The sequence below is a fragment of the Scardinius erythrophthalmus genome (genome assembly GCF_964197995.2).
Source record: "Scardinius erythrophthalmus genome assembly, chromosome: 24".
Lineage (NCBI taxonomy): Eukaryota > Metazoa > Chordata > Actinopteri > Cypriniformes > Leuciscidae > Scardinius > Scardinius erythrophthalmus.
Window position 1 is genome coordinate 8,929,114 of NC_138244.1, and position 27,027 is coordinate 8,956,140.

Here is a 27,027-nt window from a genome sequence, read left to right on the forward strand (position 1 = left end):
ATAAAAATCAGTACAATTACAATAGGGTTTCAGCACTTCGTGCTTGAACCCCTAATAAAAATCAGCACAATTACAATAGGGTTTCAGCACTTCGTGCTTGAACCCCTAATAAAAATCAGTACAATTACAATAGGTGTTCAGCACTTCGTGCTTGAACCCCTAAATACAAATACTTTTCCCCCCTCAACAAATACAAATACAGATACAAATACCGGCTGCTTTGCACACCCCTAATATCTATATAGTGTCTATATCTAACTAATGATATCTATATAGTGTCCGCACAAATGCACGATAATGTTCTTTTATTATAAGTGCGTGCAGTAGCTATGGCTTTTAAAGGGCTGTTCACACCAATGATAATTATATATTATCATCCACGCATGCTGTGGTTTTGTCGTCTGCTGCTTTAAAGCTCTAGATTGGATTCTGATTGGCTCATTCACCAGCTGGAAAAAAAAAATAAAAAATTCCAATGATATAGTTTCTTTGTCTCGTTATTACAGTTACACAAATATAATATGGTTTCAGAAGACTTGGAAAACAGCACACAAGTAACATGGAGCAGTTTTATAATGCTTTGTTATTTCTGGAGCTTGACAGCTCTTGTATTCATTCTATGAAAAAGAGCAGCGTGAACATTGTTAAAAACATCTTATGTGCTCAATAAGAATTAAAAACACAGGTTTGGAACTGAGTTTTAAGTAAGTAATTTACTATTAGTACTATTAGTCAAAGACATGCTTCTTACATTAGCGGTTGGATGGCAAATCAATGGGAGTGAGCTGAGCATGGTAGAAATATATTTCCAATATTCCCTTTAGAAGAGCAGTGAAGATGAGAAACATCATGACATCACTCTCACGAGTAGCTGGACCATCCATATTTCTGTCTTATTGCTCAATTAGTATGTATGTAGCAGCCTCAGTCTCACTTATAATGCCAAGTAGGCAGAAGCTTTCAGCGCAGAATATGAGATCCTGTCCCTCCCAGCTGAGCTAATTACGGAAAGCATTTTAAATGTGCCATTTCCATAAACTAGATCTCTCCTCCCTGAGAGATCTAACTGAGATCTAACGGAAAAGCAGTCCGTGTACGTTTTTTCTCTGCCTTCATGGAAGCATGAAAAGTTTAGGCCATCCTATAAAGTACACATGAAATATTGATGATCCTCCACTGCACACCTTGTAGCGAAGTGCATAATGTGTGTGTTATTAATTTAGACTGATGGTGCTGTGTGAATTATGGCAAATTGGCATCAATAATAATAAAAAACATTTCAATAGATATTCAAGTACTTTTAAATGGCATCAAACATGAATGCAACAGATGTTTGTAATTAATTTAATGACTGCAGTATTGGCAGCAGCAACAAAAATGTTAAATGCTTTAATGTAATGCTGATAAATTTGTTAAAATGAACCATTCTTCTGATGAACAACCAAAGAAGATATTTTGAAGAATATGGGTAACCAAACAGTTGCTGGTCCCCATTGACTTTCATAGTATGGAAAAAAAGGGTACATCAACTGTTTGGTCAGCGACATTCTTCAAAATATCTTCTTTGGTGTTCAGCAGAAAGAAAGAAATTCATACAGGTTTGGAACAACATGAGGGCAAATTTGAATTTTTGGGTGAACTAGCCCTTTATGTAGTAAACAGTTACATTAAAAATGAGCTATTTTACCCATTTTTGAGTGTATTTTTCATATTTTCATTATTTTCATGATTAGCTTAGCAGCATACTTAGTCAACTCTATTTTAATTAATTATGAGTTTGGATTCTTTGTGGCTGCTTATAAAACAGCTCTCCAAATCGGTAAACAAGCTGCCTTAGTTTACTAGCTTTCTGGATCAGTTGGATCGTAGGGTTTGTAGTGCAATTGTATTTCTGTACGACTCAAATGTCACATGATTATGAAATAACCCAGCAAGAGCTCCTCAAATAGGAGTTGAATTCATATCTCAGGGCTGACACTGACCTTTTGAGAAATATATATGACACATTTCCTCTTGAGGCTCCTCTGTGTTAGCGCAGACGAGTTTTGAAGTCAAAACCTGGTGTGAAAATCATTAAAATAACCTCTGGGACAAAGTTTTCCTTTTGTTCAAATATTAATATTGAAAACCCACTATAAATATCCACTGAGCCATTTGAGAAAGAACAAGCTAATTAGCTTAGAGACAAAAACAGCATAAATGATCTAAAAAAAAAAGTACTGTAAAATAAAGTTAACAAAAAATCATAAATGTGATGTTTGTCACGTTTTGTTTTTTTTTGACCGAGAGCTCCTCATGTCAACCAAAGATGGTGCTGTCTCTAGCTTGACTGACAGATAAGATCTCTGCACAGTTTCAGTTCAGCATTTCGATCGTTTGTCTATGATTCCCACTGTTCTGAATCCGTGCCGGAGGCTCTTAGCAGGCAGAGGGTTGTGTGTGTTATCTAATTCCATGATGTTATGGTTCACTCTGCTGATGTTGTTGCAACATTTCTATTGCAACAGAAGTTATGCACAGTTAAATCATCCCTGATCGAATCAGCGGAAATGTCCCGGAGCTGCCTTTGACTAGCAGAGAGATCAGAACGCAGCCTTTATTTTCAGGATGCAAGGACTTATCGCACAAATGATGCCAATGGAGTAATGGAAGTTATAGAAAGTGCAAGAAGTTTTGTGCATAAAACAGTCCGAACTTTTAATAAAAAGTTGACTGGAACAAAGTACAGCCCTTTTCGTGTTACAAAATCTGCTCAAAGTTTACTCAAACCCTGCACACTCACAACAAACACATCTACGCGCCGTGGCACGCAAACAAACACACACCCACTGATGTTATTGATCCTCTTTAGTGGTTCAAATCTCAGGGCAATAGAGCCAGACCAATAGGACAGATAAAAGTGAAAATAAAGGGAATCATTCAGCGCAGTGGAGATGTCCTAGGTTTAATGACATTCGGGTCAAACCACAACTGCAACATTATAGCTCATATATAGCGTTCTCTCTCTCTCTCTCGCTCACACACACACACACACACACACACACACACACACACACACACACACACACAAACATCTCGCAGTGGATCTATAAGTCTAAGTAGTGCAGACTAGTTCTGTATCCCAGTACGAGGAAGACAGATGTACAAAAAATGCCCAACATGGGGCGTTAAAGGGCACTCTGAGTCCGTATAAAGGCAGTCTTTTCGCTGTGATACTCCAGCTCTTCGCTGTCTGACTCAGAGTTCATTGCCGTATCCTCGTCCCCCCACACAGTGGGGATTCCACGGTACGACACTTTCCCCCGGCTGAGTCCAAACCCAAAGCCGACTCGTATCCCCCCTCCGCTTGTGTCCGTCACCGGCAGTTTGGTCCTCCGACAGAACGGGGCGCTGGCTGCTCCGGAGTGCAACTGAAGCAGCACGAAAACGGCTGCGAAAGTGGCCAGGATGAAGGCACAGCTGAGCACTGCCACCAGCGCCGGCAGTCTCGAGGACAGCCCAGGTTCACGCAAGGATTCCTCCGAGCTCGGATCCACCTCGTGCTGGAGCACAGGAATGCTGGGGGATTTCCGCTGCACCTGGTTCTGGTGCAAGCAAGAAGTGACCGTTAAGTGACTGTGGGGGGGACAAGAAAGACACTCGTTCTCCCCAGACCCGAAGCACGTCAGACAGGCCGGGTGGCAGGGCAAGCACGCTTGTACGGTAGAGTGCTCCACCCAGTTGTCCAGCGACAAGTTAAGCACCTGCAGCCCAGAGCTGAAGCCGGGAGGACAGGACTTCACACAGCCTTGCAAGAAAAGCGAGAAACCCGTGCTGCATTCTGGAAAACAGAGATCAGAAGAACGCTTAATCGCGGATGTTACGAATCTGCAAAAAAAACACGAAATAGCATTTTAAACATATTGTGCTTCTGTAATGTGACACTTTTGTGAGAAACAAAAAGGATTGTGGGTTATGGTATTGGTTAATATTATTTTCCCCCCACTCACGCAGCCTCGGTTTATGTCAGCAGAAGAGAAATGGTTGTTTCAGAGGTTGTGATGAAAGTGAATAAGGAAATAAACATTTTGGTAACACTTTACATTAGTTACCATTAGTTAATGCAATAGGTATCATTAACTTTTTTGTTTGTTTGTTAATAATGCCAGCTACACCAGCCATATTCATAGCATTCACACACACACACACACACACACACACACACACACACACACACACACACACACACACACACACACACACACACACACACACACACACACACACACACACACACACACACACACACTTGTATATGTAGAAATTAACATCAATGCTATACAATGTATGAAAAATGGAGTGTTCACTGTTAATTCATGTTAAATATTGTGCTATGCAATTTTAACACCACACAGAGATCTGAAATGTGTCAGAAAGCAAATAGCGGCCATTTAGGTAAATGATCAGCTCAACTACTGCCAAGGTGGCAGTTAACTACAGTTCAACTGTCAACCTATTTATAGCTAGTTTCCTGGTCAAAACAATGAAGCAGAAATTTGAAGGAATTTACTTTGCACCCTTTAGTATTATGATATGTTGCCACTAAATACGACACAGTAAGTACATATTACGGTCTGCAAACTGTCAATACATTAGCTAAACATTTACGTCAGCATTTGCATTTGCATTTGTTTTTGGAATAAGACCAGGTACATTTATTAAAGTCAATAGGGTCAATTTATCCTATTTTTCCTAATAGGACAAATTATTGACCTTGTAAAATTCAGTAGTACCTGCAGTCACAGTTTCACCTTATGAAAAATGAGTGAAATAACTTTTTAGCAAAGTTTGTCCTTGAGCACTCTGTAGTACTGCAGGCACAATGAGGCCATGATGGAGAAATCCATCAAGTCTCCACAGCAACTTTAAATAATACAATATTCGTTTAACAAAATTAAGGTTTGTTTACTGCCCTCTGAAGGAGTGTACGACTTCTTTAATAATGCACCGTTTATTTAATTTAAAGCTCTCTGGCATCACTCTGAAGAGCAATATTTATACTCATAAACAAATATTAATATTCTTAAGCACAATGGCTAGTCATACTGAGACATATGAATTTTTTTTTTTAATTCCTTTGTTTTGCCAAGGGAATTGCTGTGTTTTTGTGTAAATATTTCCTTCTGGTCATGAATGTCTTCACCTATAAAAGCTTGTCTACTAAGGGTTGTGTATGTTTATTTGAATGCCTTTTGGTCCAGGGCATGTGTCTTACCAATGCAGATCTGCTGGGTGTCAAAGGTTTTGCAGCTGTTGTTTGAAGGCCGGGTGTAATCGGAAATGGACGGATCTGTTGCACTAGAGCCGGTGCCATATAAGATGAGTGTGAACTGAGAAAGAACACCTGTGGAAAAGACCTTGAACTTTAAAGAAGCTGTGACCGTCAACAAAAACCCAAATAGAATTCACACAGCACAAGAATCCTTTTCTTAATCAGTGTTTTTTTTTTTGGTCTCGTTTTGCAGTAAAAGTACTTAAACTTCCTTGGAATAAGATAAACATGCTTCAGAAGCAATTTATGCAAGATTCAGAGAATCTATCTTGAATTAATTTTATGTTTTCTTATCCCACTGGCAAATTGTTTTTTTCTTTCAAGCATAATTCAAACAAAATTTTGTGAGATTTCTTTTTAAAACTAGAAAAAGCTATTTGCCAGTGGGGTAAGAAAAACAAACTTAATTCAAGATTTATACTCTGAAATGCATTTTATCTTCTTCCCAACCATTTTCCTTTGTCACATCATTTGATCTTGTTTTAAAGGATGTTTGAAGTAAAAAACAAGACAAAAATACTGATTATAAAAAAGCTTATTGCAGTACCATAGTCATTAAGTCCAGCCACATTCTCGATCTCCAGGGTCCATTCTCCCCGAGGGTCCTCATCCCAGGAGTGGGTGGTCATGAACGCCCAGTCGTTGAAGCCTTCGGCTGAGTTATCCTGAGGCCTGAAGACAAACAGAAGAGAAAGAAGATACGTGTCAATAAGATTAATTGAGTTGTGTATTTACAATACAAATAATTATGTTTCATGAAGATAATGGTGTGAATTGTGTTTGTATGTGGCCAGAAAAGTGTGTAAATGTGTTTTCTTGGGCATTTTATTTTAGAGCTGATGAGTTGATTTCTATGCATAGTTGAGTCTATGCATGGTACGGTTCATTGATTACACACTACCATTCTTTTGTGTGACTTCCAAAGTCTTTTATTCCGCAAGGATGCATTAAATTCATAAAAAAGTAAAGACATTTATGTTACAAAATATTTCTATTTAAACAATCCTGTTCTTTTGAACTTTCTAAACATTTTTTAAAACAGTTTAAACAATTAACAATTTTCTTGAGAATCATTTATCAGCAAATTAGAGTGATTTTTTAAGGATCATGTGACACTGAAGACTGAAGTAATGCTGAAAATTCAGCACAATTAAATTACATAAAAAATTACACAATATTACTGTTTTAATGTATTTATGATCAAATAAATGCAGCCTTGAAACCCTGAACATAAAAGACTTCTTTCAAAAACAAACTAATAACGTGTCTGAGTGTGTTTACCGTGGAGCCAGTAGCGTGGAACGAGTTCCCAGTGGGCTGATGAGGTGAACAGCCAGGTTTCCTCTGTGGTTATAGGAGAGGGTGAGTCTGGCCTGCACGTGCTCCAGAGAGCTCACAAAGTCCGGCTCCCCCGAGCAGGCTTCTACACTTCTGCTAAAGATCAGGTGTTTTTTTATGTCCCTACAACACAGAAGCATCTGAAATTATACTCCACTCTCACAAGCAACTGTATAATGAATATAATATAATCTAGTTTGCCTGTCCTTAAAAGGTGACCTCTGTCTCCCCAGGTAGCAAGCATTAGTGGGCATTACCTATCTGGTGTATTGATGTATTGCTTGTGCTGCATGAGGTGTTTGACCGTCATTACCTGGGCTCGGTCAGCATATTAATGACACATTTGTGCTGCGGCCCAATGCTGGTCCAGTTTTGGGCCAAAGCGACCATGGCACTTGCATCCAGCAGACCGTAGCCGTAAGAATGGCTCACTGCCACATAGAGAGAGACAGAGAGATGGAAAAAGTAACAAGGTCAGACATGTCCAATGAATAAATAAATGCAGCTCTAATTGATTGGTCATGTGAATTGTCATTTACCTAATCGGCCCACGCCATTGGTCCTCCAGTCGTTGGTTATTAGGTGGGCAGGACGTGAGGTTCTTACTACGAGATGCTGCATGTCTCTCCAGGTCAGGTTCATGCTGGATGTCGTACAAAAAAATTAAAAGCAATATGAGAATTACATGGCAGCAGGGCCACAAATTTATTTTTAGATTCAAAAGATAATTTGCACATAATTATCCCTCTTGGATGTGACAGGATGTCTTTTTGAAAGACACATAACTAAAGCTTTTACCCGAGGCACAGAAAGTTGCAAATGGAAATATTCCGTCCTGGGGGCCATGCATCATTTTGCAATTAAACAGCAGACGAGGCCTTTATCTCCCCCACTAAAGACCCAAAATTGAATTCCCTGAAAATGCAGCAAATATCAGATTCAATTTATAACTGTTTTTCCTTGGTTCACGACTCCAGCTTATTCGTTTTGTCGGCTGCAGCTCTACATGGTGGAAACAAGCGTCTTTGGGACTCGTGCCCCCCACGGGCAAGGTTGAAAAGCCCTGTTATTTCTCAACAGGGTATATCTGGGCAAACCACGTTTGCGATTGACAAAAATACCTGCATGAAAAGCCATTTCCACCCAAATGAAATGGATTTAGCATAAAGGTGAAAGGGAACAGTATAAAAAAAAACATCCTGCTCTGGCATCCGTATAGTTTTCAGGGTGATTTATTAAGGTGATCCAATTCATAAGCTTTCAATATTTTTGACCTCACAATAAATGACTTTGGTCAATTCTTGGGTAAATTTGACTTGGGTAAATTCATGTCACACGCACAATTTACACTGTATAAACCAAAAGACACAGCACAGATGCAGTGATTTACATTCAGTGATTAATAGATGTAAGACTACTGAAATTCTCATGCTGTACATAGAAGGACTTGCACAGATATCGAACAGATACCCCTTTTATATGGATGAAGTGCCAGTGCTGGAAAACATGCCAGAGTCTTTAAACATACTGGACTCAAACCAGGAATCAGAAAATTAATGGAAAGGGGGAAGAATGTCCTCACCACTCAAAGGTTTCATAAACAACAACAATACAGATAGACTTATGCAAAGCAGCACTAGATCACTCCTATAATAAACAGTAAATTACATTAGAAGCTTTGAGACATGCATTAATTTGGCAGACACTCCAATCCTGCTTTCTGTCTCTTTATATATATATATATATATATGAAGAGTTCAGATGTAAAAGCCTCTAAGTGCCATCTGAAATTTTCTTCTAGAATGATCATTTTTATAAAGCTTGCATATTTAAGTTCAGTAATTTCACTTAAATGACAATTAATAGGTAATTTACATTGCCATTTAAGTGAAATTATTGAACTTAAATATACGAGCTTGATAAAGATGATCATTCTAGAAGAAAATTTCTGATGGCACTTAGAGGCTTTTGCATCTGAACTCTTCATATATATATATATATATATAAAAACACACCATATGATACTATATATATAAGAGTATAAGAGACTTCTTTCAAAAACAAAAAAGTTACTGACCCCAAATATATTTATGAATACACACATTTTACATAATATATTTTTTAATGCTTGTTATATTATAAATTAAAATGTAAAATTAGACAGGTTCAAAGATCCCCCGGCCAAGCGCTGGCTCAGACACAAGCACAGTTTCAGTGCTTCAGTGCACAATTTCAAATGAGTATGACTGCCTTTCTTACACACAGACGTTCAAAAGTCAACTACAGTGTGACATCACAAAGACTTCTGCCTGATGAAAAGAGCAGAGCTGTGACAGAAAGAGAATAGAAATCTAGGACCTTAGAAAAAAATTCACCAAAAACATTCCTGTCTCTTTTACTGTGGGGCTAGCACAGTCAAAGCTGGCACCAGCGGGTTTTACAGCCCTGAACAGCAGGGGGCGAACTCACACATAAACAAACACTGTGTACAAACTAGGAGCCCCGAGACTCCACCACACACAAAAAAGACAAAGAAACCCGACGCTTGTGTGAGACGTGAATTCCATGTCTAATTACCACCTTACAGCATACAGGATTAAATACTCTGCAGGATCTTTTAATTGAGCATGATGACTTGATGTATAGAAGCCTTGGGGTCAATCGGCCCTGAACGAGGAGTGAAGATTGGCAGCCATCACACGTCTCTTTCCATCTCTCCTTCTTTATTTTGGATGAGCAATGTCAAGGCAATGTCAGAGTGTGTCAGAGGGCTGAAGATGATGTGCATGGGGTAATGAAGTCTAACCGATGAGGGGGAATGATGGACAGGAGTGGGTAGAACATGTGTGCGTATGTCTGTCCGTAGAGACAGGTGTCATTGTTGTCATCACTCACTTGGCCTCCAGAGCGAGAGCGATGATTCCAGCGGCCAGGGGAGCCGAGGCGGACGTGCCTGTGTGCGAATCTGTGCACTTCTTCCTAAGGTCCGTCGTCACCTGTACAAACAAAGTTATATGGAAAGGTCAGACATGTTATTGGCCAGTTATCAGAAAGGACTAGCTATATATGACGCGTTGGTGTGGGCGCCTGTCAGCCAGAGGCGCCTGCAAAGTGCCTGACAACAATGTAAGTCCAAGAGGGAAGGAAAAACCTCATTCACTGCAGCTTCAGTGATGAGATGTGTGACAGCTTGGGAGACTTAACAAGTTGGCACCTCACACCTGAGGGTTTGGGGTTTTAATCATGCCTTAGGAGACATGGGGACATGTGTGATTGACAACGGTCAGGATGAGAGGGAGTCCAGCCCGAGGCTACAGAACCATCAGAGCATACACAGGTGAGTACCTGCCAGACACCCACACATACTCGTTCTTTATCATTTTTTTATTTGTCTCTGTCCCTTTCAGTCTGATTTAAACATGTACAGACACAGACACATAAAATCCCACCCCACTGCTGTCGGCAAGATTGCGTCCATTTTCAAATTGAATCTGTTATTGCCTTTGTCATCCTAATGGAACAGGGGTCTCAGAAGAGGGAGAGGGGGAGTTATCGCAGTCAAACATACTGGGACAGCCTTGACATCAAGCAAACAAACACTCTAAAGCCACCCGAAACATCTCAGATGAGCTTCAGTGAGCTGGCAGAGATAGACCTGCCTGGAGAGTCTGAAATCACTTTCACAGGAATGAGCATATCAGAGATTCAAACAGAGCTCGGATAACTACCCACAGCACAAGAAATCATATTTTCCCCTCAATGTGAGTTTGAATTCAACTGAATTAAATTGGTCAAACAGACCCAAGTTCACACGTTATCAGTTTGAATATCCAATATTTATTTCCAATAAGGAACATCAAAAAAATTGCAATTATTTTTTAAAATACTATTTATTTGTCTATTAAAAATATCAAAAATGTGTCATATTTTGAGTTAGTTCTTTTGATCAGATCTTTCAATCAATGACTTAAACAGATTATTCCAATTACAATGAACAAAATTCACAAATTATGAATCACTGAACCAAGTCTTTGAATTAATGATTCAACCGCATCATTCAAATTCCAGTAAACAAATCTTTCAATCACAGATCAATGAATCAGATCTTTGAATCAATGACCCAACCAAATCATTCAGAATCATTCATTAATCAGATTTTTAAATTACTGACTGGATCATACTAATTTAATTGAACAAATCATTCATAAATCATGAATCAGTGTTTCAAATCTTTGAATTAAAGTCTTAACTAGATCATTCCAAATTCAGTGAACAAATCAATCATTAATCAATGAATCAACCAAGTAACTAAATCAGTTGATTCAAATGAACAGCACACAAATGTAAGAACCAAGAAAAGCTAGGGGAATTTTTCAGAGAATAACAACTTGTCTATCGGTCAGTTCCTCACACAACTGCTATTTTATGACTTGAAAGACTTACAAAAAACAAACAAAGACTATTTTATGACAGAAGACTTAAAATATTAAACAAGCTATATGGAGCACTTTTATGGTGCCTTTATCGATATTGACATCCCCAGTCCTCATACACTTTTATTATATAGAAAAGAGTGACTAGGTAATTCTTCAAAACAACATGAGTTGAGTATTTGACAGATTTTTCTGAAAAGACTTCCACAGTTGCTCAAATGCTCAAGATGATCCAAAGGCAAAGACCATCAAGATGACTTTTAGAACTTCTTTTTATAGGCGTCTTTTGGCCTAATTAACGTGCTCTAATTAAAAAGCCTACTCAGACACTCTCAAATACAGCTTATGCAGATAAAACAATGGTATGTAACTGAAAACGAGACCAAAACTTGCAAATAAGATCCAAAGATTCTGCAATGCAGCATATTTGGTATTCAAAAATTGCTGTCTCTGTCTTTTGCTTTTTCACTTGGTCTAATTTCTCTGCTCTTTCTCTCTTTGCTTTTTCAGACACCCTTTTCTCATTTCCATTCTTGGAGGACACGCTGGGGACAGAAAAGCAGATGTGTACGGCATGCAGCAGCAGCACCTGTGATGGGGAAGTTTTCAGACGCTACTCTAAAGTGATTTTTTGCCTCCTTAGGGCATGGTGTTCTTGAGCTCTTTTTCATATAGCCCACAGGAAATCACAGCAGCAGATGTGGAAATCATTTCACCGCCTGACACTTCATCTCCACCGCACGCTGAATGGGGCGGCACTCCATCACTCACTTTCCCCATGTACAGTCGTGATGTGGCCATTTAAACCATGTGGAAAATTTGGCACACACAAGCTGTTTGCTCTGACATTTACAGTTCTGCTGACAACTGAGAATGGCAGTATTTGTGTGAAGAAATGAAGGTTTGTCTGTGTGCTGTTAACATGTAAATGCTGCAATGCTGAAATGTGAATTTATTCTATATATGGTGCCTTTAATGAGACGTGGTTGTAGAAAAGTGTGTATATGTTTCACATGATCCTTCAGAACCAGCAGCCATATCACCCTGTAGCCCAAGACCAACTGCCCACTGAAGCTAAGCAGGGTTGAGCCTGGTCAGTACCTGAATGGGAGACCTTCTAGGAAAACCAGGTTGCTGCTGGAAGAGGTGTTCGTGAGGCCAGCATGGGGTGCTCACCCTGTGGTCTGTGTGGGTCCTATTGCCCCAGTGTAGGGATGGGGACACTATACTGTAATACGCAGCGTCCTTCGGTTGAGATATTAAACTGAGATCCTGACTCTCTGTGGTCATAAAAAATCCAAAGGCAAAGAGTATGGGCGAGACCCTGGAGTCTTGGACAAAGTCCTTCTATTGGCATTTATCAATCATGACCTCCAAATAATAATCCCCATGCTTTCAGTTGGCTCTATCCCTCTCTCTCCTCTCCACCTATCTGGTGTGTGGTGAGCGCACTGGCGCCGTTGTTCTGTGGCAAGTGGATGCTGCACACTGGTAGTGGTTTAGAGGAGACCCCCTGGTATGATTGTAAAGCACTTTGGGTATACAACAGTACATAGTAAAGCACTATATAAATGCCTAATTTCTCATTTCAGAAATCAATAATTTGCAGCACAAGAAATATTTCTTATTATCTGTATTGAAAGCAGTTGTGCTGCTTAATATTTTTGTGGAAATCATGATTTTTTTTCAAGATTCTTTGATGAACAGAAAGCTCACAAGAATAGCGTTAAGAATAGATCACAAGAATAGATGTATATTTATACATGTTAACGGCAAAGTGTGAAATCCCGGTATTGTATAGAATGCCTGATGGTTTTTGGCAAAAATACATTACCTAATTCTATACATTACCTAGGCATTCTATAGAATGCCGGATTACACACTTTGCCGGTAACATATATATAATATAAAAATAGAAGATTTTCTGTGAGAAGATGCATTTCTGTTTCTGCATGAAAATACAAATAAAAATGAGTTTATTATATGACTCTAGTCTAATGTGTGACTACAAAGATTTGTTTGCACATATGAACGTGAGTGTTAAATACATACAATCTGTTTCTCGTTGAGGTTTCCACTGCTGTAGGTGGTGGCAAGGGTTGAGGAACAGGCCTCGCTGTACCACGGCACATTGCCATACTGCGTGGTGCTGCTGATGGAGAGCGTGTATATACTGTTGGTGTATCCATCACAGTTGCAGCTGTCCCGCTCTCGCCCTCCGTTACCCGATGCCCACATGAAGATGGAGCCCAGCCCACCTCGACCCTAAAACAGATGCACTCAACCTGGTCATTCACTCTTTCCCATGTATAATTCATTCAAAAGCGTGGCGTTTTTTTATGTTTTCAAAAAAAGTCTCATTACTCACCAAAGCTACACTTATTTGATGAAAAATACAGTAAAAACAACACTTTTGTGAAATATTATAATTTATGCAAAGCAACGCTGAATTTTCAGCATCATTACTCCAGTATTCAGTCACATGAACCTTTAGAAAGCTTTCTAATATGCTGGTTTGCTGCTAAAGGAAATATTTCTAAAATGCCTTTACTGTTACTCATCAATTTAATGTGTCCTTGCTGAATAAAAGTATTAATTTCTTTAAAGAAATATCTTTCTGACCCCAAACTTTTGAACAGTAGCGTAAATAGAGACAGACACCTGCTGTCTAAATGTATTATAGTCTCATCCCACAGTCTGTTCACATAATTGGCACGCGGACACTGAAAACTGCCAGTTCCAATCTGATTGGCCGGCCTTTTGAGACTTGGTGCACAGGTTTTTACCGCCTGGAAAACAAACTGCAGTTTACAGTTGCTGGGCTGATAGAAACATTATAAGGTAGAACTAATCACAGGATTTGTGAGGTCTATGGTCTATCAAATCTTTAAAAAAATATAAGTGGGCGATTCTTGGCCGTAATAAGCTGCTGATAGTCTTTATGCAAATCAAATGTCTGGCTATGTGAGACAAATGTATTTATGAATCAAACATCTGTGTTAGTGTCCATTAATGTCTGTGCGTACAGGCCTCATCTCTATTACAATAGCCCACAAAAATCCAATTGAACGAGCCAATTATGGCTGTCATGATTAATTTAAAACCAATACAGTGACCTCTGAAATCTGCTGTATTTAATGCTTTAGTAATTTTGGCTGGACAGCTGACAAAGCTCCACTTTTCTTTCCCCATATATTAGTCTCCTCTCTCGCTGCAGTCAAGCACGTCGGCAGAATTTGATTAAAGTTTCTGTTCTATCTTCTGCAGTCCATATGGGTAATGTTTACAGCTGACTGACTCAGGATTATTGTGGCAATAAATGGGTTGTTTGTTTGTTTGTTTGAGATGGCGCAATTTGGTTCAAAATATTCAGAGGAACAATTCTAAGAATGAAAAAATTGGGGATAAAAAAACGTTAGTGCAGAGAAATAAAAAGAAAGTCACTGTGCTGAGGCAGATGTTTATATGATGCGTAATTTGAGTAAATTACTAGAGGGGGAAATCAGTTTTAAACACCACCTAAATTAACAGCAGTCAAACTCATTCTGCACGGCTGTTTCATAGTGCCATTATTCTCACAGACGAAACAAAAGATAAAATCTTTTTGTAGCGCTCCGACAAAAGCTTGTCTGTGATTACCAAGGACACGTTCGGGATGAAACAGAAGCGGCACTCGCAGCGGGCAGCCGTCCTAAAAAGGTCAGATCCTTTGCCTGTCAAACACGACACGCTCTATTCTCGCTGCATCGAATCTCATAATTTCTGCAGAGCGAGACAAAGGCAGGTGGTTTGGATTTAATTCCATTTAATATATTTTACTAAATTACTTCGAAGATAACGCAAGCTGTTAGAATGCGTCAACACTCACGGGGTGAAGATGTGCGAATTTTCATTAATGCTGCCGTGAAATTCTGCCTAAAGAGATTCTGAGCATATGCTTTAAAACACTTGATAGCACAAGGTTTATAAAAGGTAGTGGAATAAACATAATATTGTAATGAACAAACAAGATCTAGACTTGCACATCTGGCTCAAGTATCTCTTTCAATTGTTTTTTTTTTCACTTGTTTTATCATCCCCCGGGCAAAATCACAAGTCTGATTGCATAGAGAAGTAATAGCGCTCAGTAATATCCTCTTCTCTGTAAGCTGCACGATTTGAGGCATCATTCCTGTCGGTAGCACAAATGGTGCGTGATTCGCTGAATTTAGGGGTTTGTTTATATCCATTCTCGCACATACACTACTGTTCAAAAGTTTGGGGTATGAAATACCTCTTTTGAAAGATGTTAATACTTTTATAGCAAAGACATTAAATTGATCAAAAGTGACAGTAAAGACTATGTTACAAAAAAAATCTATTTCAAATAAACGCTGTTCTTTTGAACTTTCTATTCATTCCTGAAAAAATGTATCACAATTTCTACAAAATTATTAAACTGCACATTTTCAACATTCTGATAATAATGAGAAATGATTCTTGAGCATCAAATCAGCATATTTGAATGATTTCACAGGAATAAATTAAATTTTACAATATATTAAAATCGAAAACTTATTTGAAATTGTAATAGTATTTCACAATAATACTATTTTACTGTATTTTTAATCAAATAAATGCAGCCTTGGTGAGCATAAGAGACTTCTTTTAGAAACATTTGAAAGTCTTAACGACCCACAAATGGGAGTGTATGAGCAAAATTAACAGTAGTGTTTTCCTTATAAAACACTACAAAACAGTAGAAAAATGGAAAAAGACAGCCATCTTGTTTTATCATGGATAAAACAAATTGATATTCATATTCATAGTGCAACGTTGTGTATGCTGAAATTCTATCAAAGTATAAACTCACAAGGGATAATGGTATGTGTGGCACACAAGAAAGAATTAACATATCAAAAACGAAAACAGAAAACAAATGCTCATCTCCTGCGAAGATCACAGAAATCTCCCTAAATAAAGTATTCTCTATAACCGTGTGTTTGTGTTTCTACAATCCTTCTCAATTCTCTCTCTGTAAAAGCATGTAAACAGGCGCTGACATCTTCAACCGCTCACCCCGTCCAGCCCAGTTCCTCTGTCGGCGGTGGTGATCGAAGCCGATGGCAGCTGTGACACATTTAACGAATCTAAAATCTGCTTGGATGACCTAACATGAGCATTCATGCTGACACTGACTTGAGGCGACACTGCGAATGAAAGTCATTCATTTTCAATGAGATTTGGTGATTTCTAGTGAAATAAGTGATTTGTATGTGTGTCTAATGACTCAAAATTGAGAAAAGTTTAAATTTATGCAAATAAGCATCAATGTGTTTCCTATCAGATAGTTGAGAGGACTTGTTTCTGCCAACATGCAGATATAAAAAAATAATAGATAAGACAGAAAATGTCAGCATTTATAACGTATTACGCACTGATATACAAACGCTTTTTAGCAGGAAGGAATTATTGTAAAAATAAAATGAAATCTTTCTGTTATTGGCAATACATCTCATTTGTAAATCAGATTTTCAAAAGCTATGGCCAGTTATGCAATTCACCAACAATGATAAGGCTTCCAGTGGCAGAAACGCCAACTAGCAACTAACAGTACTATGACCAGGTGACCTCCAGTGGTAAAATCTGACCTCGGTGACCCCCTGCAGGAAAGCTTCTTTGGCCAGTTTGGCAGGGCCATCCACTGTCTTCCCATCATCCTCAGGGCCCCAGCTGGCGCTGTAAATGTGGATGTGCTGGGAGTTCAAGCTCAGAGACTGAGCCTCCACAACATCTGTTACCTCTCCGTCCAACATCCGCACACCTGCATGCAGAACAGAAGCACGTTAATGTAGAAACCAGAGAGAAGGGAAAAATGGGTTTTGTAAAAATGTACTGTCTGTAAATGTGATGGATATTTGGAAAAGAAAATGAAAAGCAAATGAGGAAGTTGCACAAGTTTCCAGCACAATTTTTTTTATTGGCACTGAAAGTGAACATTCTGTATAAAGACAAAACCACAGCTGACCAGAATATTTTGGGACTTGACTGAGGTTTTTAAACTTTCTGATGCCAAGGACCCACAAATATGATGATTCACTTGTGATGAACCCCTTAAAAAAGTTATATATGTATATATATATATATATATATATATATATATATATATATATATATATATATATATACACTAATAAATAAGTAAATAAATAAATATATATTGTGAGAAAAAATGTATAAAACAAATTCATTGCAAAAATGTTAATTAATTTAAAAGAATTTTTTTGAAAATTTCATTTTCAAAAGTCTGACTTCTTTAGTCTGAGATTAATTGCTTGTTGCAGTGTGGTGTCCAGCTAGAACATGATGTTAGATGGGAGAGAGCATCTAATTAATAAGAATGATTCTGTGGCTATTTATTTGATTAATAATAATCCTAGCAACAGGATTCAGACACTTCACGCACCCCCACACACGGCCCAGCGGCCAATTAGAGATCAGCAACATCTGCTCTCTTTATACACACACACACACACACGGGCAGACTTATTCTCTTGAAGATACACACACAAGAACACAGAAATTACGTGCAGGCTCAGGCAATACCCTCTGCCGTAATCACCCTCATCTAGATGGAAAAATATTTTCCAACAAAGACTATTAAAACAAGAGATATGGAATTTGTGTGTGCCTGCAGCGATGTCTGGCGCTCAATGTGACCAGAATATTTTAAAGATATTTCACCTTAATAGATGTGTTTTATAATTGAAAGATAAAGCGTTTTAGATTAGTCCAGAGAAGCGTGATGACAGATGCACAAAGGGCAGGAAATGAGAGAGTGCTTGGATAGTTATAATGCATGACCTCTTTGATTGATCCTATTACCATATGCAAAAGTCTAACCGCCAATCATTCAGATTCTTCACTCACCTCCAATTTTGGCATTGTAGGCCACACCCACTCCACAGACACCATTGTTTGCTGCGGCCGCCACCTCCCCGGCACAACGTGTCCCGTGTCTAGAGAGACAAAGAGAGTTTGCACTAGTGAACAGTGTGGCATTGGCAGGGTTCACATCCAGTTCACATTCAGTTCAACTCTATTCAAATTCAGTCCACGTTTGTACAGACAAATTCTTGGGGCGCTGTCATCGAAACGGAGAGGCAGCTCTCAGTGCACCCACATACAGATGCATTATCTTTATCCTTTAATTAAAATCTAATTAGATCCATGCAGGCGACATCAACGACAATAAATAAATAAATGGCTGATTATGGCTGTCACTTGTGTGTCTGATCGTCCCTACAGTACAGCAGACAAATCTCAGCAGCTCTGTGTCATGGTGGGGATGAACTTCACTGTTTAAAGAAATAGCAGCAGGCTTTGGGTTTTGTATGTGCACTGCAAGAGCTATCCTCTCCATTCATCTGCGTCCTATTGGAGCTCATTGTTTCCTCGAGACAAAGCAGAGAAGAGGACGATAGGGACCCCAGAGTGGGACTGGAGAGCCTATGAGACTGCAGATGTTTTTGAAACGGCAGCATCTCTTTACCAGAGGCAAAAAGCACTCAAGAACAAGACATAAACACAACACAAAAACGACACATAAGAATACGCTTCATACTCTTGGCCACTAAGCACTCAGCCATTGTTGCTATAAAAACACAAAAAAAGAAATAAATTACAAAATTACATTTATTCATATTTATCATAGATAATGATATTTTAGTAGTTCTTAAAACAAAGCATGTAAAATGCCAAAGGGAACATCCAGGAACATTTTTAGTGATAATGCAAACAAATCACTGAACCATTAAGTGAAATCAAAGGTTTAAAATAAAATAAAATAAAATCGGTCTCATTATACTCACATGTCAGGTACAAAAATGGGTGATTTCTTTAAGTGTGTAAAGCTCAGGTGGGCAATAATAGATTCTAATTAGGGCACTGGACGTATTGCATTTCATCAAATCAATAATTGCTGAGGATGGAGGTGTCCATATGCAGGTTGTTAAGATCTGTTTCTGATTACTGAGCAAATACAAGACATGAAAACACTCTCAGCCTTCCACAAAACCTGCTGTGTACAAGTAATTGAAAACGAACTGTAATTGTGTCTGAATGTATTCTCCAGGGCATGAGGAATTACAGTATATACCTTCAGGGTGAAGTCCTTTATCATATAGAGACGAAAACGAGTCATTCGGATACATCCATCAGGATCTATCTCTCTCAAACTGTGAATGAGATCAAAATTATTTTATGGCAACAAGCATGTTAGCTGGTTAACCAGCCTAGCAGGCAGTTAAATATGTCCCTTTCCTCACAATAAATATAATCCAGACACATTTATCCATGCTCATATGAAGGGCAACAGCCCTGAATTTCAACAACAAATACCTTCCGTACTGAGGGTGTAAAGCCTTCGTTTGCAATAATCATAATTTTCTACCTTTTGTCTTGTGTGCGGTGACAGTTATCATGATGAATAGTTGATAGCAGGGAGCACCTCATGAATAAACAATACAGTTTTTATATCAGCTTGTTTAGGAGGTTGTTTGCAGCTATAATGTATTGCATAAGGGAACAGTAAAATAGATTTTATGCACACCTTTTATTTGAAGATGTTACTCCATTTTGAGGAAGGCTTAGAATGGCCAACTAGTCAGGTAGAAGCAAGGTAAACTAGACTGTTCAGTACACTCTGTGCTAACTTTAACTGTTAAGGTGTGGTTTTATTAGCGTAATGACAACGATGTACGAAGCACACCTCACACAGAAGTCACTTTCAAACCAAGCAACTTTTTTCTGTTGGTCAAAATGGTGAATTCGCATTACCAACTGAACCGGATGCAAATTCTGTGTTGGGAAATCTTTGGTTAAACTTAATTTTGAGTCTATTTTAGACATTATATAGCCTTGATGCCAGCCGAACTTAGCACTGCCCACAACATTTGAGGTCGGGAAGTTCGGTCTGGACTTGATCCGTTGTGGAGCAACTATGCTCGAACCAGAGCTGTTCGGACCAATCAAATTGTCATGGCGGGCTTTATATGATGATGGGCAGATGATCAACAGTAACTTAATCATCCACGTCACCAAAGAGCGCTTGGGTCGCCCCATAATCACAGCCCAATGGAGCAGTATCAGAATAATATTCTGACTAGAATCTGAGTATGACGACGTCAGGCTAGACATTCAACTAACTATAAGTAACTTTGCAATTACTTGTCAACTAACCCTCATTAATTTGCAACTACATGCCAAATAACACTTATTAGAGTATTAGTAGATCCAGGGCCGGATTAACAATTTCCTGTGCCCTGGGCAACAAGACTCAAGGCCCCCCGTAGTTAGGGGGGTTCGGGGGCATGCTCCCCCGAGAAAATTTTGATTTCTCTGACCTACATATGTGCAATTTAGGACTTTTGAAGGCCAAAAAATTATAAGAAATAGGCTAGCTTTAAAACCTTGTCATTAGATTATTTGTCTGCTCTCTCCTCATCTTCATATTTCTTATTCTCTCAGTATTCGTATACTGGCCTATTTCTACCTCTCCTAAAGCTGAACTTTGACTGATAGTCTTTTCATTTTCGTCTGTGTCAGTGACTAAAATAAACATAGGCTCAACTGATATTTATACGTTTTATGAATCATTTTCTTAGACATGTTAATTTACTCAAGGCTACCAGGAAAGCTGTATAGCTGTAAAGTCAGTATTGACATTAGGAACCTTCTGCAAGCTTTGGGATTTGAAAACGTCTGTTTTTAAATGTTAAAAGTAATTTTAAATAATACAAATTATAGACTACGTTTAACGCAGTTGGTGGAATTGGCAGACGTTCCCTTAAACATCGTGCGCTGTGGAAACGCGTCAAAGCATTCTCAGGTATAATTATGCAGCATTAATGCACGAATGATTTTGAACGAATATTTCATCATGTCGATATACAATGGTCACATAATGTTAAAACTAATCTTGCTATTGATATCTTTGTTAGACTACCGACCCTATAGAACAAATGTCCGGCTAATATCGAAACTGAAACGAACTTTACCGCGCTCAACCAGCGGGAGTGCATTTCACGAATTAGTAATCGCTGGCGTTCAGCGGGGAGGGAGGAAAGTCGCGTGAACCCGCGTAGATGCACTTTATACAGTGAAGAAGATCGTAAAGAGTTTGATAACTTTATTAAATTTCTGTGTATTTCCTACCTGTCAGGGCCCCCTAGATGTCATGGGCCCCTGGGCAAGTGCCCAGTTGCCCTAATGGTTAATCCGGCCCTGAGTAGATCGTTAGGTTTGGGTTGCAGTAAATAGAATAAGTTGATGTACTTGCAAAGTCAATTATAGTCAGTACAATGTCTGTTGAGAGACAAACAAAATAAAGTGTTAGCAGATATTAAGCAGACAGTCAACTAGGGGTGTGCGATATGACGATTTTTTATCGTGGACGATTAAAATGTCTCCACGATCTGCTTTTGAAGAAATATCGTAGAATCGTGCATTATATCTGTTCTGGCGCCTCTGTCCCAACATACTGAACAACGCGACGTATATTCACATAAAATGTTAACGCAGCGGAACAGGAGACTGCAGTTCACAAAAGTTCATAATTTGCATGTGCGTTAATGCCTTGTCGGTTAAACATTTAATTCGCGTGCTGATGCACTGTTCTAACGTGTGCGTTTCTCAGCGCGTAGCCTAAGTTACATGTGAAGCTCATGCACTAAAAGCCTGCCTACCAGTGCCTGATACTGGACTAAGTTAAGTTATCTTTCGAGTCTTATTGTGCTTATACTGTTAAATACACACAAGGTTTACATAAACAAAGTCGGTTATGTCTAAAGTGAAAGCAAACTTGAGAAAATTGAGAGAAAATCTGCTTGTCAAATGCGTGTGTGTATATTAGACGCGTCGCGCGCAGCTCTTAAAGAGACAGTAGCAATAGTAAACACGCTGCCGCTTGTCCTTAAAGGGATAGTTCACCCAAAAATAAAAAAAATATCTCATCATTTACGCACTCTAATGTTGTTTCAAACCTGTATTAATTTCCTTCTAATATTTTCTAATATTTTTCTAATATTAATATTTTGAAGAATGTGGCTATCCAAACTGTAGCTGGTCCCCATTGACTTCCATAGGAGAAAAATATACTATGGTAGTCACCGAGGTACATCCACTGTTGGTCATTCTTCCAAATAACTTTTATTTTCAACAAAAGAAAGAAACTTATTCAAGTTTAAAACAACTTGAGAGAGTAAATTTTGATAATTTGAATTTTTAGGAGAACTATCCCTTTAATGTTAATAAAACAACAAAATGCAAAGAGAAAATCACTCAAATCACTTGACTGATAACTTTAATAGTAGCTTTAATAAGTATCAATGTATAATTTATACAGTGAAGTCTGTTTTGTTTTATTTTCATATTTGTTCATTTAATTACTTCAATGCTACTGTTAAATACACCTATACTGTAGCTGAAAACATAAAGCACTGTTTAGCCTATTTAATTTGTATATTAAGTTGTGTATATGTAATGTGTATCTTTAATCTTAATATTTAATAACAAAGAAAATAATGACAAATATTTTTATCTTTGCCCCTGTCTGCCATTTTTTTTATTTTGTTACCTAAAGCTTTGTTTTTAAAATATGGATATTAGTTTGGCTGTAATTCTCAGTCACAAAATAGTAAAACCAACATAAAAAGAATCGTGATAAAATCGTTAATCGTGATTTTCCTGAAAAAAATCGTGATATGATATTTTTGCCATATCGCCCACCCCTACAGTCAACTAATACTCTAATGACTCGTAGTTGACGTAGTTGGAAAGTGTTACCAAATATTTTGCCCTCACACGAAATTCCAATTTGTGCGAATTTTAACTGTACAGAGACCCTAAAGGGACATGGAGATGGAAAAAAAACATATGTGATGGGAGAAAAAATTATATTTCAATGCTTTTGAGTTCTTCCACAAATGTTTTAAATTCCCCTAAGAAACTCAGTGCTCACTTACAAAAAAAGGTTTTGTGAGGAAATTCAAAGTTTCTCAGACAAACTCAAAAATTTTGCGAGCGAATGCAAAAGTTTCTTGAGGGAATGCAAAATTTTGCAAGAGAACGCAAAAGCATTGACATTTTTTTCTTCGTATATTTTTTCCATCACCATGTACTTATAGGTGCTCCGTACTATTGAAAATTATTTGCCGAACAATGCTAAATGTGAATGCAGCTTTAGACTGTAGGTTAAACTCAACCCCTTTAAAGCAAATCAATTAAAAGTGTAAATCAATTCCTTGAGATTGCCTGATAGTGATTCAAAGGTGAGTGGCCATATAATCTTATAAGGATGTGTAATGATCAAACTATTCGTTGAAATGCACCATGTAAGAGGTCTGATGCTGTAATATTGCTTCAATTTGCATATTCCCATCCACAACTTTCAAAGACACCCACATGCAGTCAGAAAGACGGATCAGTGGCCGTGTCCTGAACTCAAGGGCTTAATGGGTATCATTATGGAGTCATGGCACAGCCAAGGATAAGGGCAGTTCTTTTACACAGTGACTTTCGAAAGAAGTCATAGGACCATAACACAACCTTTTAAATCATAAACAGTCCTTCCTGACAAAAAAGGAAAAAGTCTTTCCTTCTAAAGTCAGGAAACACATCAAGGTCACTTGGCTGGCAGCCATTCAGGCATAAAAGCAATCAAACTATCATTTAATCCTGAGTGTGGACAGCACAGCCTGTGCCTGTCAATTCGTAAAAAGTTAGTGTTTGTTTTTTAAAAGAGTGGTGAATGTAAACCTGGGGCACCAGCATTCATTCATTCACAACGATCATTGATGGTGACTCAAACATAGGCTTTGTTTCATAGCCAAGTCAATGTAATGTTTCACAATCAGACTTTATTAGGCACCTTGTGACCAGATCAAATCTACGGCTTTATAAATCTGATACCTCATTCCAGATGATTAGAGCTCCCTACCACCGAGAAAGCTTTTTCCACAGAGATGCTGTTCAGCTAATTTACCTTTCACAGTTCAGTGAGGTGCAAAAACACTGATTCAGATAACTGTGGTCTCAGTATTTTTAAAGTGCCATGCGTCACAATAAAGCTGACGAGCTGAAAACAACTTGATGATGAGTAGTTGTGGAAAAGAATGCTAACATGTGATGCAAGTGTCCTTGTCACCCTTTACATAAATGATGGCCCAACCATAAAACTGTAAAAAGACGGAGATGGCAAAATGTTAATTAATTGGCTACACATCAACGTCAAAGTAACGCCGACACAGTGCACACATTTGGATTTGTGCTTAATGAGAGAGGTTTATTTGTATAGCACATTTCCCTCACACTGGTAGTTTCAGTTTCACTTTTATATATATTGTTTGTATTATACTTTATTTTTCATTCCTGTTCGATTCTGAATACATTCAATTTAATGGATTTGTTGTGAGGGTAACTAAAATTAAGTGTTATGCTGTTTATAGTGTTCATAAATGTTATAGTTTGTAAACATTTTGTTGTATTTGTCAGTATTTTTTATAATTTGTGAATGTAATAATAAAATGTGACTTACACATTTACATACACGAAACAACGTATCTGTTTCTTTTGCAACTTATAGTCAGGAAAATACAATACCTTATGTGGTTCCAAACATGTATGGCTTTCTTTATTGTCTCTGTTTATTTTTTTTTAAGTCCATACATTTAGAGTCGATGGGAATTAAAACATTCTTCAAAATATCTTCTTTTGTGTTCTGCAGAAAAAAAGTTGTTTGGAACGACATAAAGGTTGAATAAATTATGGTATCATTTTCTTTTCTGAAAATGTCCATCCATTTAAAGGCAAAGTGTTTGTGGATACAACTTCTTACCTCTCAGAAGAAAAAAACAACATGGTGGACTGGATCACTTTCTTTTCTACTTCCCTCCCTGTCTTACCGCTATTAAGGTGCAAAATTACCAACAATCCTTCTCAACCTTCCCTGTGGAGACCACAGCAATCTGTCTAAGACCCACCAGGGAGAGGCAGAGAAGAGAGTGTAAATGAACTTGAATGGAAGTCGAGTTTTTTTCTTTTTCCTTCCCTGCCAGCAACAATCCCACCACACTGAAACTAGGACCGGAGACATGCTCTAATTCTTTCTGTCTCCTTGTTTTTTAGCCCTCTATCGGCTTGTTTGATGTTCCTTTCAATTCCCTGATTCATGCATTTACAATTCCCCTGCTCAGAGGCATAGGTGTGCCCTTGAAAACTCGTGATGTGTCTGTGTACAGTATGCTGTTTGGTAGACTGATGGAATCCATCCATGTGTCGTAGAGTAGAGCATCTCTATTCCTCTCTTCAATAGACCTGGATTAGGAAGCACTCTTAAAAGGATTAGTGTGTTTTCCAGCCATCTAATCTCAGCCCTCGGGCAGGGTTTCGGAAACACACGTCCTGAATGAGAAAGGGATATGGAGAAAGAGAAGGAGGTAGAGAATCAGCAAGTAATAGAGAAAGAGAATCTATGGCACGAGAAATGAGAAGATGACGGAAGTGACGGCGAAACCTTCGCCAAGTCTTTGACGCTACTACAGAAGCACATTCCAGAACTCAGAAGCACCGTCTCTAGCCTGTCATGGTTAGTCTCTAGCTTCAATTGCCTGGCTGGCACGGAGCAGTGGATGCTAGGGCAGATTTCCAGCATCTCTGATGAGATTCCAGAGGCCCGACAGCGCTGGAAAGGCAGGCTGGCAGGTCTGGGTCACGTGAGCCGAAGGGTTGAGTGGAGAGGCAGAGGATTCGAGCCTACCAGTGTTATTTAGACCTCTGGCTGACAGCCACCTCACACAATCCATCCATCACATGCGTTATTAGAATTAAAGAAAGAGAAAGGAAGGAGGAGGACTTTAAAGGTCTCGTTTATTGATTCAATAAAGCCAATGAGACCTGGATATTGATGTACAAAAAACAAAGAGTCTCCAAGCTGACTTCTGCCCAATTGCAAAAGATTAGTCACTTAAACACCAGAATTAAGACAACAAATAAACAGTTAAGATATTCATATAAATGTCAAGCCAGAAAAGCCTGCGCCACAATGCTACGGTGTTCTGGATGGTTGCTAAGGCATTACTAGAAGGTTTATAGGTTATTATTTTACAATTCCACACTTATAGCATTTAAAATAATTTATTTTATTTCACAATATTATAATGTGCAGTGTGATAAATGAATATTCACTTACAGATTAAATCAGTTATTATGTCATTTAAGATTAAGGATAAGGAAAGATTATATAGGTATTCTAAATATAAAAAATTGAGGAAATAAGCATGTATAATTAAAATTCCAAAATTAAATGAAAAACAAAATGCATACATTTATTTGCAATCGGTGGTTCAAGCGGCAAAAAACATACAAGAACAAGTACGCCCATATTTTTCCTACTAACCCACAACAGCAAGCGTCTCACTTATCAGAACGACAGCACAAAGAGAGAAAAGTAGAGAGACCCTTAATGTCCTTACAGCTCTCAGTCTATGCCAAACCATTTCTGCCACCGCTATTTATATAATAAGCACTTTACTGTCCAATCATCATTGTCAGAGAGTTCAATCCAAATGAACTAGACCCACTGAACACTACTGTAAAAGCCTTAAATCCTGGAAATGATGAGTGCTGGTGAAATGGGTTATAGGGGTTCTGATTAAAGCAGGTGTATGCAATCGTGGCTACTAAAACAAAGACGTACGTCATCATCCTCCACCCTCTTCAGTAGTTGGATGAATATCTAACATTAGCATGATGCTGCTAAAATGACTCAGTGCATTCAACTCACTTGCACTGCCTGTGTGGAGTAGGTTCAAAGAAATGTAAGCAGCATTTTTTGGATATCAGACATTTATACACAGGAACAAAGAGAATATGAAGGTCGTATAAAAGAAATTAACATCTTACGATGCC

The 27,027-nt window shown here is 38.4% G+C and overlaps 1 protein-coding gene across 3 annotated transcripts in view; it reads right to left on the bottom strand.

Moving 5' to 3' along the window:
- Window positions 1-689: 689 nt before the first annotated feature.
- furinb (furin (paired basic amino acid cleaving enzyme) b) overlaps window positions 690-27,027 on the bottom strand; it is an 85,932-nt gene continuing 59,594 nt past the window's right edge. For all 3 annotated transcript variants that reach the window (XM_081356817.1, XM_081356819.1, XM_081356818.1), the window contains 10 exons: window positions 17,992-18,080; window positions 16,713-16,885; window positions 13,135-13,347; window positions 9,545-9,645; window positions 7,189-7,292; window positions 6,963-7,080; window positions 6,593-6,772; window positions 5,859-5,983; window positions 5,255-5,383; window positions 690-3,820 (listed from right to left, as the gene is read on the bottom strand). In XM_081356817.1, coding sequence (XP_081212943.1) covers window positions 3,168-3,820; window positions 5,255-5,383; window positions 5,859-5,983; window positions 6,593-6,772; window positions 6,963-7,080; window positions 7,189-7,292; window positions 9,545-9,645; window positions 13,135-13,347; window positions 16,713-16,885; window positions 17,992-18,080 — 1,885 coding nt within the window. In that variant the 3' untranslated portion in view covers window positions 690-3,167. The remainder of the gene's footprint in view (window positions 3,821-5,254; window positions 5,384-5,858; window positions 5,984-6,592; window positions 6,773-6,962; window positions 7,081-7,188; window positions 7,293-9,544; window positions 9,646-13,134; window positions 13,348-16,712; window positions 16,886-17,991; window positions 18,081-27,027) is intronic.